The sequence below is a fragment of the Cibotium barometz genome, unplaced genomic scaffold, assembly GCF_041138505.1.
Source record: "Cibotium barometz isolate CiBa-2024 unplaced genomic scaffold, ASM4113850v1 ctg453, whole genome shotgun sequence".
In the NCBI taxonomy this organism is placed as follows: Eukaryota; Viridiplantae; Streptophyta; class Polypodiopsida; order Cyatheales; family Cibotiaceae; genus Cibotium; species Cibotium barometz.
The window spans coordinates 763,817-782,004 of record NW_028229442.1 but is presented as its reverse complement, the minus strand read 5'-3'; the positions used below and the strand labels follow the sequence as shown (position 1 = coordinate 782,004).

The window sequence follows — 18,188 nt, the reverse complement described above, 5'->3', positions numbered from 1 at the left end:
AAGTCATGATGCAAAAGAGCGAATGGTTTGCAAGGCTTGGGGACAAATCAAGGATCAGCCCGCCTTATTCATGTTTGATGACTGTGCAACCGATAACTTCATCTCTATGCAAATGGCAGCTGCAGTGGGTATTGAGGTTGAGAAGATGGGACCTCAGATTGAAGCCGAAGCTGCATTTATTGGTAAAGAGGTGCAAGTTATCCCTTTGATAGGGAAGTTGCGCATCCATATCCAGGACTACCTTGATAATGAACATTTCCTAGTTGCTCCACTAAATGGATGTGATGTATTGTTGGGCAAGCCGTGGCACCATAGGGTTGAGCCCCACAAAGACTACAAGTCCAATATGATTTCTTTTATGCATAAAGGCCACATTTATTGATGCTAGCAAAGAAGGGGATTCCATCCCACTTGTATCACACATCCAAATTAATAAAGCAATGAAAAAGAGTCTTTCTGCGTACTTGGTCTTTGTTCGTGATAGCCTTGTGCCAAATCATCAAAATGTGGATGCTATGTCTAATTATAGGCTGAATTTTCTTAATGCATTCAAGGACTGTTTTGCTGATACTTTGCCAGGAGAATTACCTCCCCAGAGGCCCGAAGATCATCGCATAGATCTTGTGCCAGGTAGTTCTCCACCCAACAAACCCGCATACCGAGTGAGTGCTGCACAAGAAGAAGAAATCATGAAGCAGGTAAATGAGCTTTTAGAGAAAGGTTTGGTTCAGCCCAGTTCCTCACCTTACTGCTCTCCTGTGCTTCTTGTTCAAAAGAAGGATGGATCATTCCGTATGTGTGTGGACTATAGAGCTTTGAACAAGCTTACCATCAAGAACAGATTCCCAATTCCGCGTATTGATGATATTTTGGATAAGCTTGATGGTTCGGCTTGTTTCAGCCGACTTGATTTGAAGAGTGGTTAACACCAAATCCGAGTGGTGCCACAAGATGTCCATAAAATTGCTTTCAGGACAGCCTTTGGACTATATGAATTTTTGGTAATGCCTTTTGGTCTCACCAATGCTCTTGCTACATTTAATCGTATGATGGATAGGATATTCCGACCCCATCGCAAGTTTACAGGAGTCTTCTTTGATGATATCTTGGTTTTCTCCAAGAATGAGCAGGAACACAGAACTCATTTGGTCACAGTGTTCTCGAAGAGTTGCAGCGGCATAAACTGTTCTCATTAATGCCAAGAAAAGTGAGTTTTTCCTTTCAGAGATTCATTATTTGGGTCATATTGTATCCAAAGATGGAGTCACAATGGATCCTGCAAAGATAGAGACCATTCGGAATTGGCCCGAATTGCAAAACGTACATCAAGTACATAGTTTTCTGGGATTATGTTCGTATTATAGGCGTTTCATAAGGCATTTTGCTATGATTGCCACTCCTCTACATGATCTCACAAAGAAGAAAATCGCTTTCAAATGGACTACAAAGGAACATGATGCTTTCTTGCAGCTCAAGCATGCTATCATATGTGGTCCAGTATTGATTGTTCCTGACTTGCACAAGTCATTCGTAGTTGAATGTGATGCTTGTGGTGATTGCATAGGAGCTGTCCTAAATCAAGAAGGGCATGCAGTTGCATACGAGAGCCGTCGTTTGCATGATGCTGAGCTTCATATGGATATCTATGAGAAAGAGCTCTTGGCTGTAATTCACGCCTTAAAGATATGGAAACATTATCTTCTTGGGACTGAATTTGTAGTCAAGACAGATCATCAAAGCTTGAGATACTTTCTATCTCAAACAAAGCTTTCAGAGAAGCAGATGAGAATGGCAAACTTTCTTTCCATGTTTCATTTTGTTGGGGTAAAGGCGTTATGCCCACCCTTATAGTGTGTACAAGCCCATAAGTTATAGTACATAGTACACTTAGTACTTTTAATGTACTAAGTGCACTATGTGTACTAGTGCAATATACATGTGTGATAGGGGAGTCACACACTCATGCCTCATGAGTTGACTTATCCCCACAACTCTCTTTCTCTCTCTCTCCCTTGCTTCTCTGTGTATGTCTCCCACATAACCTAACCCTAATTCCTTCTCCCACACAACTGGTATCAGAGCTTAGTGATCCCTCCCTCTTCCCTCTTCTCCTTGATAGCAGGCACCGGCGTAGAAGAGGCATCGCAGCAAAGTGTTGGTGGCCACAAGGCGTAACCCCACACTGGCAGTGATGGCGAAGCTGCTTGTGAATAGGCGAAGGGGGCAGCAATACGTGAGCTGTAGCTCTACACGGCAAAGGCAGCAAAGTCGAGCGTTGAGCGAAAGCAGGGAGCGAAGAATCGTTGGCTGGCGCTAGGCGAAACATGAGCGAAGGCGGGCGTTGAATCGTGGATAGGCGAAGGCGTGATAAGTACCGGGTACGTGTAGCGCTTTTGGGGTTCGCAGCTGTTTTGTGCGCCGGCTCAAGTGATCGCCGTTTTGTGCGCCTGCTGGACTGCTCGCCCGTGCCATGCCTGCCGCCTGTGCCCATCAGCCGCCTCTGCAGTAGTCGCCGGTGCCACGTGGCAGCGCCACGTCACCTGGACGGGCTGCGCTGGCTGGGCTATGGCTGCGTAGGGCTTCTACTTGGCTGCCCCCTTGTTGTACTGGCTGCAACCTCTTCACATGATTAAGCTGCTGCACCTGCAACATGGCAGTGAAGCAGCATCTCTCTTTGCCCATGTTTTGGGCTGCTCTCTTTGAGGATACTCATGCCTGAGGAGTCCCTCATCTGCATCAGATTTCTGCAGCAGCACCAAATTTGCAACAACAAAATTCAGCCTGCAAATTGAAGAAAAAATCAGAAATTACAAGGTATTTTTCTCAAATTTTTTTTGGGATTTGCAATTGAGCAAGTACAATCAACAATTGAGCAGGTACAGGTGCCCAATTGCTCAATTTTTGAGCAAAATTGGCAAAATTGGGTGACATTGGTCACAATCAGGATCAATTTGCAGGAAATTGGTCACAATCAGGATCAATTTGCAGGAAATTGGATGTCGAAATTTGGGGCTTTTGATGTAATTGTGCAATTAAGCACTCATACATGCTGTATGATGTGAGAAATCGCACATTTGGGCAAAAATTGCAGCAAATTGCAGTGCAAATCAAGGGGCTTTTGTGCCGATTTGGTTGATTTGCATGCAGGCAATCGCATTTGATGCTGTGGATAATGTGCTGATGCCTTACAAGCACTCAATGTGCCTGTGAATCAAGGTGCTTTCATGTATTTGATGTATATGTGGCCAGGGGGAAGCATCGTGAACACTCTGGATGCCTTCATGTGCGTCAATGTACCATGTATGATCAAAAATTGATCTTAAATCAAGGGGCTTTTCAAGTTTGTATGCTTGTTGAGCTTGGCAAAGCAGCAGGCAAGACATTTATGCCTTGAATCCTCAAAAAATCAGCTTGCAGTCAAGGGGCTTTTGCCCAATTTCTGTTCGAGACTGTTGTATGCAGTGTACAGGACTGTAAAAGTCTGATTTTCACTCATTTGGACAGCCAGGAGAGCATTTGTTGCTATTGTACCTGCTGGTACAGATTTGGCACAGCTTTGTGCAAGTTTTGGCATGGCTGTACACTGATTTGAGCGAGGAAAAGGTTCAATTTCAGCTGCTGTATTTGCCGGTATAGGTTTGGTACATCATTGGTGAGCACTTGGTACTGCTGTACAGTACTTTGGAAGGGCAAAAGAGCACATTTAAGGTGCTGTCCAAAATCTGCAGCAACCAGATTTTGGTGTTTTCATCACATACAGTGGGAGAAAAGTTGCATTTGTGCTTCCGCAGTGGGAGATAAAGCTTGGGAGAAAAACTGTGAGCACTTTGTCTGCTTTTGGTGCAGTGATTGCACATTTTTGCAGGGAGTCAGGCATTGACAGGTTGCATTTTGCTATGGCAACCACAGGTGAGAGCTCTTCATTGCTTCACATCAAGAAGCTTGAAGGCTCGCATAATTATGATATTTGGCAAACCCAGTGCTACAATGTGTTGCTCCAGAAAAAGCAGCACAAGCCTATCAAAGAACGGGGTGTGATGCCCGCTTCTCTTACTGCTGAAGAGTGGGAAGATATGGATGAGCTGGCAAGATCTACTATCATGTTGTCTGTGTCAGACTCATTACTTTTCAGCATTCGTGAAGAGAAGACAGCTTGGGGAATGTGGCAGAGATTGCAGGACTTGTATGCCCAACAAAGTGCCTCAGTATTGGTTGAAGAAACTCATAGGTCTTCAGATGAAGGAAGGGGCGTCTATGACAGCCCATTTAAATGAGTTTAATGGCATTGTCAGCCAGGTCATTAATCAAAAGTTGGCAATGGACGATGAGTTCAAAGCCACTTTTTTGTTATGCACTTTGCCAGAGAGTTGGGACACATTCAGGACAGCCACTAGCAATTCGAATGCTATGCTGTCATATGCAGATGTTGAGGGTGCTCTTCTTCAAGAAGAGATGAACAGGAAAAACAACTCTGTTGGAAAGTCCAATGCAATGAATGCACATGGGAGATCCCAGCAAAGGGGAAAAAGCCAAGAAAGGGGAAGGAGCAAGTCTCGCTCCAAAAAGGATTTGGAATGCCATTATTGTGGCAAGAAGGGACACATTAAAAAGCAATGCTACAAATGGAAAAATGATCAAAAGGAAAAGGGAAAAGGCAAAGACAAAGAGAAAGATGAAGCCAAAGATGTAAAGCCAAAGGGCGATCATTGATTCAGGTGCCTCCTTTCATGTCACAGGTTGCAGAGACTTGTTTGTCAGGTATACTGTTGGCAATGAAGGAGTGGTTTATTTGGGTGATAACCATGCATGCAAGATTCTTGGCAGAGGTGATGTGAGGCTTGTGTTTTCAGATGGCTCACAGCTTATGCTCCATGATGTCAGGCATGTGCCTGAGATCAAGAAGAACCTGCTTTCTACTGGACAGCTTGATGATGCTGATTATGTTACCACATTTGGTAGTGGAAAGTGGAAAATTAGTAAGGGCTCACTGGTTGTTGCCAGAGGCTCTAAGGTGGACACTCTTTACTTTATGCATGCAGGTGTTTGTCACCATGCTAATGTAAATGCAACCGAGCTGCCGGAAATTTCTGTGTGGCATAGCCGGTTGGGACACATGAGTGTCAAAGGAATGGAGCAATTGTCTCGTTTGGGTTACTTGCCTTCTCTAAAGTTTTCAAGTTTTCAGTTTTGTGAGCATTGTATATATGGCAGGCAATTGCAGTGCCCCCACAAGAAAGCTCTTGGACAGAAAGATGCTCAGTTAGAGCTTGTGCATACAGATGTATGTGAGATGCCTCAGCTTTCTTTGGGAGGGGCAAAATACTTTGTGTCTTTTATAGATGATGCCACACGCAAGGTGTGGGTTTATCCTCTTCGTTTGAAGAGTGATACATTCTCAGTGTTTCAGAAGTTTGTTGCTCTTGTTGAGAATCAAACTGGCAAAACACTGAAGGCTTTGCGTTCCGACAATGGTGGAGAGTACATCTCCAAACAGTTTCAGGACTTTTGTGATGCTAAAGGCATCAAGAGGGAGCTCTCTACTCCTTATGATCCTCCACAAAACGGGACAGCAGAGAGGATGAACAGGACCATTCAGGAGAAGGTCCGTTCTATGTTGTCACATGCTGCATTACCTCATGGTTTTTGGGCTGAAGCTGTTATGACAGCCGTTCACCTTATAAACAGGTCACCTAACACGAGGCTTGGTGGGAAAGTGCCAGAAGAAGTATGGACAGGGAAGCCTCCGTCATACAAGCACTTGAGAGTGTTTGGTTGCGTTGCGTACGTGCACATACGCAGGGAAATGCGCACCAAACTTGATCCTAAGTCTCACAAATGCATATTCCTAGGATATGGTGACATAGGTGAAATGGGGTATAGACTTTGGGATCCCATGAATAGAAAGATCATACGCAGCAATGATGTCATTTTTGATGAAACATGCATGTATAAGGAGCCTGCAAGGCAACAGGAGCCTGGCAGAGTCATCTTTGATGATGATGGACATCATGGACAACAACAAAGGGCTGTAAATCAGCCATTACAGCAGGAAAACCAGCCCTTAAATGGTGCTGAAAATGGTCCAAATGGACAGCCAGAGATGGCAGAAGATATCCCTATGGATATACCACAGTTGGAGGAGATACCGGGCATGATTTTTCAGCCTTATGGCATGGAACAGGAGCCACCAATGGGTGATATGCAGGCTGGACAGCAACCTGCAAATGATGGTCATTGGGTACGGAGGTCCACAAGACCCTCCAGAGCCCCTGACAGGTTTGTTCCAGGGGTTGACTACTTGATGCTCACTGACTGTGGGGAGCCCTCATGTTACAAAGAGGCTTTACAGAGGGCAGACAAAGCTCTATGGGAGCGTGCCATGAAGTCAGAGATGGATTCTCTCCATAAAAATGGAACTTGGAAGTTGGTGCATTTGCCTGCAGGCAAGAAGGTTTTGCCATGCAAATGGGTATACAGGCTCAAAGTTGCACCAGATGCAAAGCCAAGATACAAAGCCAGGTTAGTGGCTAAGGGCTTCAAGCAGGAATATGGTGTGGACTTTGAGGAGATCTTCTCTCCAGTGGTCAAAATGACCACACTTAGAGCTGTGTTAGCTTTGGTTGCACATGATGATCTGGACTTGATTCAGATGGATGTGAAGACTGCTTTTCTTCACGGTGATCTCCATGAGGAGATATATATGCAGCAGCCAGAGGGTTATGCAGTGAGTGGAAAGGAGAAGCTTGTATGCAAGCTGAAAAAGAGTCTTTATGGGCTCAAACAGGCACCAAGAGAATGGTATCACAAATTTGATACATTCATGAAATCTCAGAAATTCAGGAGAAGTGACATAGATTACTACTTGTACACAAAGAAAGCTTTGGATGGCAGTCTATTGATCCTCATCTTGTATGTTGATGATATGTTGATTGCCGGGAAATCTCGTAAGGAGATGGATGCCTTGAAGCAGAGGCTGCATCAAACCTTTGATATGAAGGATTTGGGTGATGCAAATCACATCTTGGGTATGCGGATACTTCGGGATAGAAATCAGCATGTGTTGTATTTGTCTCAGAAGGAATACATTGGCAAAGTCTTGCAGAGGTTCAATATGGATGGGGGGAAGAAGACTAGTACTCCTTTGCCTCCATATGTGAAACTCAGTCCTATGGACAGCCCACAGTCAGATAGAGACAGGGCTGATATGGCCAAAATTCCGTATGCTTCAGCTTGTGGTAGTCTCATGTATGCCATGGTTGCTACTAGGCCGGACATTGCATTTGCAGTGGGAGTGGTTTCTAGATACATGGCCAACCCTGGCAAGAAGCATTGGGAAGCAGTGAAAGGTGTCATGAGATACCTGAAGGGCACACAGGATATGTGCATATGTTTTGGCAAACAGGATGCATTAGTGCATGGTTATACGGATTCGGATTATGCCGGTCATCCAGATAACCGGAAGTCTACTACCGGTTATGTGTTTACATTCACAGGAGGTGCTGTGTCATGGATATCCAGGATGCAGAAGTGCACAGCCTTATCTACTACAGAGGCCGAGTATATTGGAGCCACAGAGGCTTGCAAGGAGGCATTATGGCTATCTCGGTTAGTGGTTGATTTGGGTTATACAGGGGATATTCCATTGTTGCATTGTGACAGTCAGAGTGCCATCCAGTTGGCAAAGAACCCTGTCTTTCATGCAAAGACGAAGCATGTGGATGTGAAGTATCACTTCATCAGAGAGGTGATAGAGAACAAGCAAATTCAGCTTGTTAAGATTCATACGGATGATAACCCGGCTGATCTGTTGACAAAGAGTTTGCCTCCGGAGCGGTTTGCTCATTGCAGACACTTGATGGGCATTGGATGAGGCCAGTTTCAGCCTTGATATGGCCTTGTATATTATCATGTACATGCTGATTTTTCTTTTCCTTCATTTAAGGGCACTTTGCCTTTAAGTGGGAGGTTGTTGGGGTAAAGGCGTTATGCCCACCCTTATAGTGTGTACAAGCCCATAAGTTATAGTACATAGTACACTTAGTACTTTTAATGTACTAAGTGCACTATGTGTACTAGTGCAATATACATGTGTGATAGGGGAGTCACACACTCATGCCTCATGAGTTGACTTATCCCCACAACTCTCTCTCTCTCTCTCTCCCTTGCTTCTCTGTGTATGTCTCCCACATAACCTAACCCTAATTCCTTCTCCCACACACATTTTCAGATTGTGCATACTCCAGGAAAGAAAAATGTAGTGGCCGATGCACTATCCAGGAGGCCTTATGTAGCTGCAGTCTCAGTGGCCTCTCATGGAGACTTATCTGCTATGCGAGATTTGTATCATTTGGATGCTGATTTTTGCCATATATGGACTGATTTGATGGCTGGTCATTCACATGCCTCTTATGTTATCAACGAGGGTTATCTTATGAAGGATCATTGCCTATGTGTGGTGAAGGATTTGCGTCCAAAGGTTATGGATGAATATCACGCTCCACCTTATGTTGGTCATAGAGGTATCATGCCTACTACATGCATGATTCAGAGGTATTTCTTTTGGCCAAGCATGCGTAAAGATATTGAGGCTTATGTGCGTGCCTGTATTACTTGCCAAAAGGTGAAATTTGATAGGCAAAAACCAAAAGGTTTGCTTCAGCCATTGCCTATTCCCTCGCAACCTTGGGAAAGTATTACTATGGATTTTATTATGGACTTGCCTAGATCCCAGCATGGGAATGATGCTATTTGGACCATTGTGGACAGGTTTAGCAAGCAAGCTCATTTCTTGCCTGTCAAGAAAACCATCAAAGCTGATCATATGGTAAAGCTTTTTCTTGCTAATATTTTCAAGCATCATGGTATGCCTAAATCCATTGTTGGGGATAGAGATCCCAGGACTACAAGCCTCTTTTAGAGGGCTTTATTTGATAATATGGGTACTAAACTTGAGTTTTCATCAGCTTATCATCCCCAAACGGATGGCCAAAGTGAAGCTGCAAATTCAGCCGTGTTGGATTTATTGAAGTGTTATGTGGCAGATCAAAAGATTGCATGGGAGAAGTATCTTCCACTTGTTGAGTTTGCCTACAACAATACGATCCATGCCTCCACGGGAAAGGCTCCGTTTGAGATTATCTATGGCAGAGTGGTATTGCCACCCATCCTTCGTACAAAGGATGAGATTTTTGCAGGTGATGAATATGTTCGTGACTTGGATGTAGCCTTTGGTCAGGTGCGGACAGCCATTGCAAGATCTCAGGATAAGCATAAAATGGCTGCTGACAAGCACAGAAGGGACATGGAAGTCAAAGAAGGTGATTGGGTTTTGCTGAAATTTGAGAAGGCTAGGCTTCGGAAGAGGCCAGGACGAGAAGGATCATACCCTAAGCTTTCTCCTCGCTATTATGGACCCTTCAAGGTGATTCACAAGATCAATGAAGTGTCATACAGGCTTGCTTTACCTAGTCACTGGAAGATTCACAATGCTTTTCATTTGAGTCTATTTCGGAAATATGTGGGGCCAGATCCTGATGAGCCTGTCACAGAAGATCCACCAGAGATTGAAGAGCTTGAGGAGATCCTCCAGCTAGAACAGATTGTTTTTCACAAGGAGAGAAAGCTACCTGCAGGAAAGCTTTCCAAGAGATACCTTGTGAAGTTTAAGAATTATTTGCCTATTGATGCCAAGTGGGTAAATGAGGACTATTTTGTTGATTACCCACAATTGTTGTAGGCATATCTTGAGGCTTTTCAGTTGAGGACAACTCTTTAGAAGCCCGGGGGGATGTCACCAATTGGCCGACCATTTGGTCCATCTCCAATTTTTGTGTCTCGTTTACTTGAGGCCAGGCCAGTGTCTCATGTGAAGAGGCCAGTATTTTGCTGACATGGACGGGAGCCAGACTGGTGCCACCCGTGTGTTAGCAGGATGGTGTCGTATGGACGGGAGCCAGACTGGTGCCACCTGTGTATGACCTGGACTGTGTTCGACCCTTGGGATTGTCACGCCATGGAAGAGCCAGTATTCGTGCCGTGTCTTACCTATGGGACTGTCACACCATAGGAAGACCAGGTTTTTATGTTTTACGTCGTGCCATTTTGTGCCGATAGATATTTTGTACTTGTTCCATGAACGGGAGATATGTCCATGATACTATTTGCACATGCACTCATGTTCTGCATGTTTGAAACTGTTTTTGCATGACTTGTATTTTTGTGTTTGCCTGCTTGACGTGTTACTTACTGAGCGGGGACGCCTGCTAGTGAGTCGTGAAGTTTGCTCTGTCTTCTGACGAGTTTTGGTGCATGTGAACAGGTGGTAAGTATATTGAACATGTTAGTTTAATACTCTTATTTCTAACCTTTTGATTTATAAGGTTATATGTTCACACTCACTTAAAAGTGTGCACCCCCTTTGGGCACCCACTTAGGGGCCAAGGTGGGGAGCCCCACTTAAAGTGTGTGTGTGTGGGTGGGTAAGTATATTGAACATGTTAGTTTAATACTCTTATTTCTAACCTTTTGATTTATAAGGTTATATGTTCACACTCACTTAAAAGTGGACACCCCCTTTGGGCACCCACTTAGGGGCCTAGGTGGGGAGCCCCACTTAAAAGTGTGTGTGTGTGGGTGGGTCACCTACCCAACCCACCTTGGAACTGGCCACCCACATGCAAACGTGGGGAGCCAGCCAAATCAAAGGGTTTTACTCCACTTTAAATTTTATAAAAAAAAAGCCTTCTCCTCCAGCGTAGTCATCACCCGGCGATTCGCTTCCACCATCTTCGTGGAGATCAACTACCCTCTCTCTTGCGCATGTTTCCCCACAGGCGGCTGCCTCAATTCATGCGGCGTTTCTTCTCCTTCCCAGGCTGCTGTGTATCAATATAATCAGGCAGCGAATTGTACAAGACTGCTGTGCTGCTGCTCATCCAATCACCTGTATGCTGCGCAGGTTGCCTATTCCACAGGCAGCTGTGTACTTCTTCAGCCAGGCGCTGCAGGCTACTGTGCATATTTCTCCTCCAGCAGACGACTGCACATCAGCTGCGTTTTTGCTTCACTCAGGCTGCGCCCACTTTACCTTTACAGTTTATGGCTGCACACAACCAGGCGGCTGAGGTCTATTTAAGTGGCTGAACTTTCTGCACTACAAGCAACACAGGCTGCAGGCGACTTCTACAATCAGACTACGCCTCTGCTCTTCCACTGTCGGCTGCTCCTCTACGCCATCTCCAGCAGTAGGCGACTGTAAGTGGCTGCTCCTTCTGTCCAGCAGGCTGCAAGTGACTACACCACCTCCATCTTCTCTTTGTAGCCAGGGTGTTCATCTACAGCCAGGCAACTGTGTCTGTACTCTTACAGTCAGGCAGCTACATCCCTGGTATCCTCCACTAGTAGCTGCACACAGACAGATACCTCGGGTATGGGTCTTTCATCTATCCACAAGTAAGTGAATTTTTAGATTTAAATAAAGTACTTTGTGTTAAATCTGATAAGGGATTCATTCCCCTCGGTAACACCCGTTCGAAGCCGGGTAGTCCAAGCTCTATTGGAGAACCTCGGTCCAAAGGTGCTGAGATCGGGAGAGCCAGGCGTTAGTACGAGAGCGCCTGTTTGTGCGTGGTCTCGGAACACCAGTGAGGCGCTCTCCGCGGAGTCCTGTGAAAGCACAGGACCGTAGAGACTGGACCACGCTAGTGGTCGTTCTGCTTCGAGCATCTACTTCGAACGTCGACTTCGAGCCTATTTGTTTGGTACTGTATTCATATGTACATGGACATCATCTGGTTCTTGGAACCCATGGAGCATTGTATTTGTTAAATACTCCCAATAAATATATCATATATTGAGGGGGGGGGGGGGGGGGGGGGTCAGCCCGTTCCGGTCCCAGTGCTGGTGTCCATCTTTCCATTTCATTGCATTTCATTTCAATTTCAAGTTGTATTAAGTTGTCCATTTTTTCCGGAAAAAATGGAAAAAAAAGTTGTCCATTTCAAATTGTGGTTTTAAAGTTGTGCTATTACGCGTGTGGGTGTCCAACGGAGTCCTTCCCACTTGACGGGATCGGTTACATAAATAGTCCTAAAGCTTGCTGAAATATCTGGTTTTATGCGATATATAAGCTGTTCTACAAGTTTATGCACTCATGGAAGAGGCGTATGTGTTGCCCTACAGGTTTATGCACTCAAGGAAGAGGTATATGTGCTTCCATCCACGTTTATGCACTCATGGAAGAGGCATATGTGTTACCCTACAGTTTATTGACATATGGATGAAGCATATGGGCTGATGTATAGTTTCTATACGGCTATGGATGAACCATATGGCTATTTAGCAGGTTCATAGGTATGGATCATCCATATTGGATGAAGGACAGGTTTTTGATTGTATATGGATAATTCGACATCTCCAAAATGCCCTCAAAGCTTGTACATGATATTTCTCCTTGGGTAATAAAATACTGTGCGCGGGGGGGGGGGGGGGGGGGGTGGGCTCTATGCGGTGTCAGTTGTGCAACTTTTATTTTCAGCTTTGTGGATTGTTTAATGGCTATGATCTAATGCCAAAATGTTTAATTGTGCTTATGGTCAAGCAATGCACACCCACTTCCGCGCTTCCTGGGCGAGTTACATAGAAGGCCTTTGATGATCAACATGCCCTGCTTTGCATAGTTGGGTCAATGATGCCCAACCCTGCACGTGTCCGTGGTTGAATGATCACCCTCCAAGCCACCTTGGTCCAAGCCGGCCGGCCATTGGACTTGACCCACAAAAAGTTCTAGATCAGTCATTGAACTTGACCCAGGCATGCTTCGGAAAATGTCCAATAAGATGTGATGTACCACATGGTGGCTAGGAGCACATGATTGTCCACGATCACGTAGTCGGTGAGGGAGAGCTGAGCGGTGCTCCAATACAAAAGATTCTTCCGAATGCTGAGAAGAAGGGGGGCTAGGTGCTGCTCTGCTGAGTTGTCAATCTCAACCCGACACCCGAGGTATCTAATTGAGGTGTCCCTGGGGATCCACTCGAATGACTCAATTGGATGCCAAGCTGGGATGGGTGAAGATCCCACGCAAAAACCACACAGCTTGTGCATTGATGGCGAGGGCAAATCTCTGAAGGTTCCCCTCCTCTCCTCAGAGGTAGCTGGTTGTGCCATCTATGAACTCCGAGTCAAGAAGCTCCTTCTAGGATCTAATGGGGAGGTAGAGACCTTGGAGTCCTATCTCTTGCATGGAGAGAAAGCTGCTCATCGCCTCCACTGCGAAGAGGAAGAGGAAAGGGTGGCGATTGATCTAGAAATCAGAAACCTATCCACCTTGGCTCCTTGGATGAGGACCTGGCTATGAGTTGCCGAATAAAGGGCGGAGACACCTCTAATCCATCTAGCTAGAAAGCCCATCCCAAGCACGGTGCCCTCCAAGAAAGCCCAATTGACTCTATCATAGGCCTTCTCAAAGTCCAATAGTAGAACAGACATTTCCTCCCTACGAAACCTGGCTTAAGCTATTGCCTCCCAAAAGGTGAAGATTTTATCCAAGATGCTCCTATCCTTGATGAAGTTGGTTTGGGTGCCATGAATTGGGTTAGGGAGATGAGACTGCAGGCGTCGACTGATGGCTTTGGTGAGGATTTTGTAACTATTTGGTCCTCCTAGCTCTGTTTCACATGATGAAACAGATGCCTAGACACTAGAGAGGTGGAAGAAGACATGGGGATAGGGTCCATAAGGTTTGATTAAGAAAAAGCACCATTCTTGGTCAAAAAGCAGAGACAAAGCAAAAAGTCAAACAGGGTTGACTGCGAGCCAAGGGCACCATTAGAAAGAGGAGATTGAGTTGGACCAAAAAGCTAAAAGATGCTTTTTCAAAAAGCAGCTCCATGACCAAAAAGCAAGGCCTTGAAGCTAGAAAAGCAAAACAAGAACTTTTGATTAAAGTTGAGTAATATTATACTATTAAAAAGACCAAAAGCAAAGTAAAAGGCAAAATCAAACCAAAAGCATCACTTTTTGGCAAAAAGCAAGGCTTCCCCAAGTATAAAAGAAGCATGAGCCTCTCTTGAGAATCAAGTTGAAGACGAACCTCTTCATCGCATTGCCATCTTCATTGAAGTGTGGAGATCATCTTCTCCATCATCATCTACTTGATCACGGAATTTTTCATCGCTGCCGTTGATTTCAGAGCGCCTTCATCGGCTGTAGTGCCACATCATCATCTGTCTATACGACTGTACGGATCTATACAGCCGTACGGAACTGAACGGACTGAAAATTCAGAAGCCCTAAAAATTTCAGAAATCCCAAAACTGTTCCAAAAACCCCAAAAATTGCTTTTTGGAGGTTTTTATTGTCCGAAAACCATTTAAACAGGTTTTATATCAGTTTTCTTGCCAAAAAGAGCTTTTCCATGGTTTCCTTCATCGGACAAGGCTGTAGGAGTTGTGGAGATTACTCATGGGATGAGCGAGTGAATCTAGATCTGGACTTGGACTTGAACTTGGATATGAACTTGGATTTGGATTTAGACTTGGATTTGGATTCATTGGCTTTGGATCTGGATATTGGATCTAGTACTAGCGCTGTGAGAGTTTCTTGTGGGTCATCCTCGTGGTGTGCTTGGCATTAGAGAACTTGTGCCTCGACATTGACATCGACGTCGACTTGGATATCCTACATCGGCATATCTGTTTTTTTTTGTATTCATTGATTGTATTAATCTTGGCCAACGTGCCCGTGGATTGTTCTTGAATAAATTCCTGAAAGGGGGTGGGGCCTGTTCTCCGCTTAGTGTGGTGTACTATGCAAGATCCCTATTCTCTTCTCTCTCTCTCTCTCTCTCTCTCTCTCTCTCTCTCTATCATTATCTTTTGGATACGTGGTTAAGTCTGTCACGGCACGCCCCATTGGGCTTAGACATTTCCTAAGAGGGTGATGGGGCGCCACTGACGAATCTCCAAATGGTCACCACCCTCCTTCGTCATGGAATCAAGTGGATCAGCCTCTCATAGAGACTCTCTAGCATGTGTCCTGAGGCCATGATCTCATTGAAGGCGGCCATGAAACTGCCTTACATGGGATCCCAATGGGGCAGCAAAACAGAGACTGTTAAGCCATCCTCACTTGGACGCTTGCCCCCTGAGGGAAGGGCTCGAAGTGAATCTTGCAGCTCGATGAGAGAGAGAGGAGCACAAGAGTGCCTGGAGGTGTAGGGGCACCACCTCCCGCATATGCTGCCAAACTGTCGCCCTCGCCGCCTCCACCTGCGGGGTGAGGGAATCTGCTGAGAGGAGATCTCTGAAAAAGCTTGTGGCTATGGCCGAACCGGGGATCTGACTCTATGATACAGTTTGGGCTCCTCAACCTCCGAATCCCATCTCTGTGATGGTGAGGGCCTGCAGTCTCAAAGAGATCACGGGTGACCTTGTTCCCTACGTGAGTCCAAAAGGAGATCCTGGCATGGTACCGATATGCCACCCTCCTCTTCTTGATTGATTGGATCTCTGTGCAGGTGGCCTCTCCAACTGAGACCCACAGGCTGTCTGGGATTTGCTCCTGAAGCTGCAGGAGGGAGGTTGGTGAAACCGATCCCGTCAAGTGGGAATAGACTCCGTTTGACACCGACATGCGTAATAGCACAACTTAATATCACAATTTGAAATAAAAACAACTGCAAATTGAAATGAAATAGATGGACACCAGCACTGGGGCCGGAACGGGCCGACCCCCCCCTCAATATATGATATATTATTGGGAGTATTTAACAAATACAATGCTCCATGGGTTCAATGAACCGGATGATGTCCATGTACAAATGAATACAGTACCAAACAAAAGGCTCAGATCAGCAAGTTCCGGCCTTTTGTTCAGCTTGTATACAGAGACCCTCGCTCAATTAAGCAAGGAGAAAGATACATTCATGTCATCAATCGAATTTGCATTGTACTTGCTTTGACTTCATAATAAAGCAAGATACATCCGGGTCAAGGGATCCAATCTGCATTGTACTTCGTGATAAAGAAAATACACTACAAGGTAGGGGCCCTTGAGGGGGTTATTGTTTCCAATTGAGTGTCTGGGGTTTTCTCTCTCCTCTTTGCATTTAAAATAGTTCATCATTGCACACCTTAATCACGCATCTTTTGGATCCCACATACCATTTGTAAAGAGGTTTTATCCAGTTCATGGTCCATTGAGTATCCCATGTTGCATTGCCAAAAGAAACATCCAGGATCCATTAATTAGTCATCTCGTGAGTATCTCTGCCTTAAATCCTTGCAAGCCAGCTGCTTCACCATTTGACAGTATTTGGAGTCCCTCCCTGATGTGAAGAGGGAGAGTTTTTGTGGGGTGCTCATACCTAAGCATTTGTCGTGCATTAGGAAAACATTTTTTTGTATTTGTGCATATCCTCCATTGTGAAATCTCCCAAAATTTCTCGTCTTTTTGTTCTGCCAAAATTTGCTCCACAAGTATGCCTTGTTGTATTTCACGCTGCATACCCTTTAACATTCATGTGGTTTCCTGGTATGAAGTGTTTTTTTTTTTGAAAGACAATCTGTATGGTTTAGTAATAGACGACAGTGCATCCAACGGGTATAGCTAGCAAGGTTCAAACCTGGGTCTTCTTCTGGCACTGTCGAACTCCCTCACCGCTACACTACACGCCCATAGACAGTGGCTTGTTATGCTTCAAAGTCATATTTTTAATTGTGGGTAGATAGAGAGTTGCCATGTATCATGAACTCCCCAATGTTTGTGCATGAGTTCAGTGACTATCAAAGTTCTTCAAACTGCCCATACTTCTGACCCCTCCATTTGATGAAAGACCTCTCACACCAGGATTGTATGTAATCATGCCTGGAAATCGAGATTTAATAAATTTGACCATCTTAAAAGTTGCAAGAAAGGTTGAAGTTTACAGGTTAAAGATGAAACCTACTATGTGCTTGTGCCTGTGCATGTTTGTGTATGTGTGTCCTTCAGTCCACAAATAAGTAAAGATTTGTGTACATCAATTGAACGTGGCTTGTACATTATAGCTATTCGATTGAGTGTTTCTTCTCATGACAGACAGGTGCCACCAAAGGCAGCCCTGAGATGGGAGAAAACGGCACACTCTGTTCTTTGGAGAGGATAGAATTGCAAAATGGATGTGAACTTCAGCCTGTCAATGACTTAACAAGTGGTGTACAGACACCACAAATTGATGGTTTGTTGGATGTACGTGGTGCAAGGATTAACGACTCAGATCTGTTGAAACTCCTTGCCAATGAGAACATCCAGGCAGCTTTGAAACTTAAGAGCAAGCATGATGTAGCCGAAGGCATTGTTGATGAAACTGTCTCCAAGATGGACATCAGCAATGGAGGAGATATGGGCAACAAGTTTGAAGCACTTGAAAACATCATGCTCGACACGCCACCGGACTTCATGATGGTGAGTATGGTAGAGATAGACAAGGCCGGAGCATCTAGATTCTATGCAATGTTGTTCTTTTACCTCCTATTGTGTGACATGCTGCTCGAACGAATGCAGGAATCTCTCTTGAATTCTCAAGAAGCTTTAGACGTCCTCGAAAGGTTTAAGTTCTGGAGTGATTCTCAGAAGAGTTTAGGGTCTGATGACCTACACTTTATGGATTTCTTAAGAGAGAGCCAAATGTAGCATCAGCGCACTGCAAGCCTTGTAAGATGAATTTTTGGCAGCACGAGCGCTGCTCTTTTTACCTTGGATGAGCAGCTCATATATGCTTTGTCTGACCGTCTAAACTCTCATTAATTTAAAAGAATATTAAATAGCATATTCCACTTTACAAAAAAACGCCTTGTTTGCTTTGTTAGAAGTGCATATTATTATTACACCCAATTTTCTTATTAGGGTACTAAAAAATTATTGCTTTTACAACCATAGGTTTCAATCAAGGGTTTTTGGAATTCTTAAACTAATTAATTGAAATGCCTTCAAAATTTTTTTTAAAAATTTGGGTGCCCTATTTTCTATGATTTTGAGGCTATGATCATATTTACTAGTTCTAAACCAATCAACATCCTAACCAATTTTTAAAGCATTGAAAGCACTTACATATTTCATTGATAATGCTTTGATATAACCTCTAAAGCAATGGTTGACTTTGGAAAAGTTTTTAGAATCAAGGTATTAGTATTTTTAAATTATTGGTT

At 44.6% G+C, this 18,188-nt stretch overlaps 1 protein-coding gene across 5 annotated transcripts in view; it reads left to right on the top strand.

Moving 5' to 3' along the window:
* The window catches only part of LOC147602584 (uncharacterized), a 41,727-nt gene extending 23,918 nt beyond the window's left edge, over positions 1-17,809 (top strand). For 4 of the 5 annotated variants that reach the window (XM_086797851.1, XM_086797853.1, XM_086797854.1 and 1 more), the window contains exons 6-7: positions 17,080-17,445; positions 17,545-17,805. In XM_086797851.1, coding sequence (XP_086653977.1) covers positions 17,080-17,445; positions 17,545-17,673 — 495 coding nt within the window. In that variant the 3' untranslated portion in view covers positions 17,674-17,805. Of the gene's footprint in view, positions 1-17,079; positions 17,446-17,544 lie in introns of all 5 variants that reach the window. The other variant, XM_086797855.1, reaches the window with a different exon arrangement.
* The last annotated feature ends 379 nt before the right edge of the window (positions 17,810-18,188 follow it).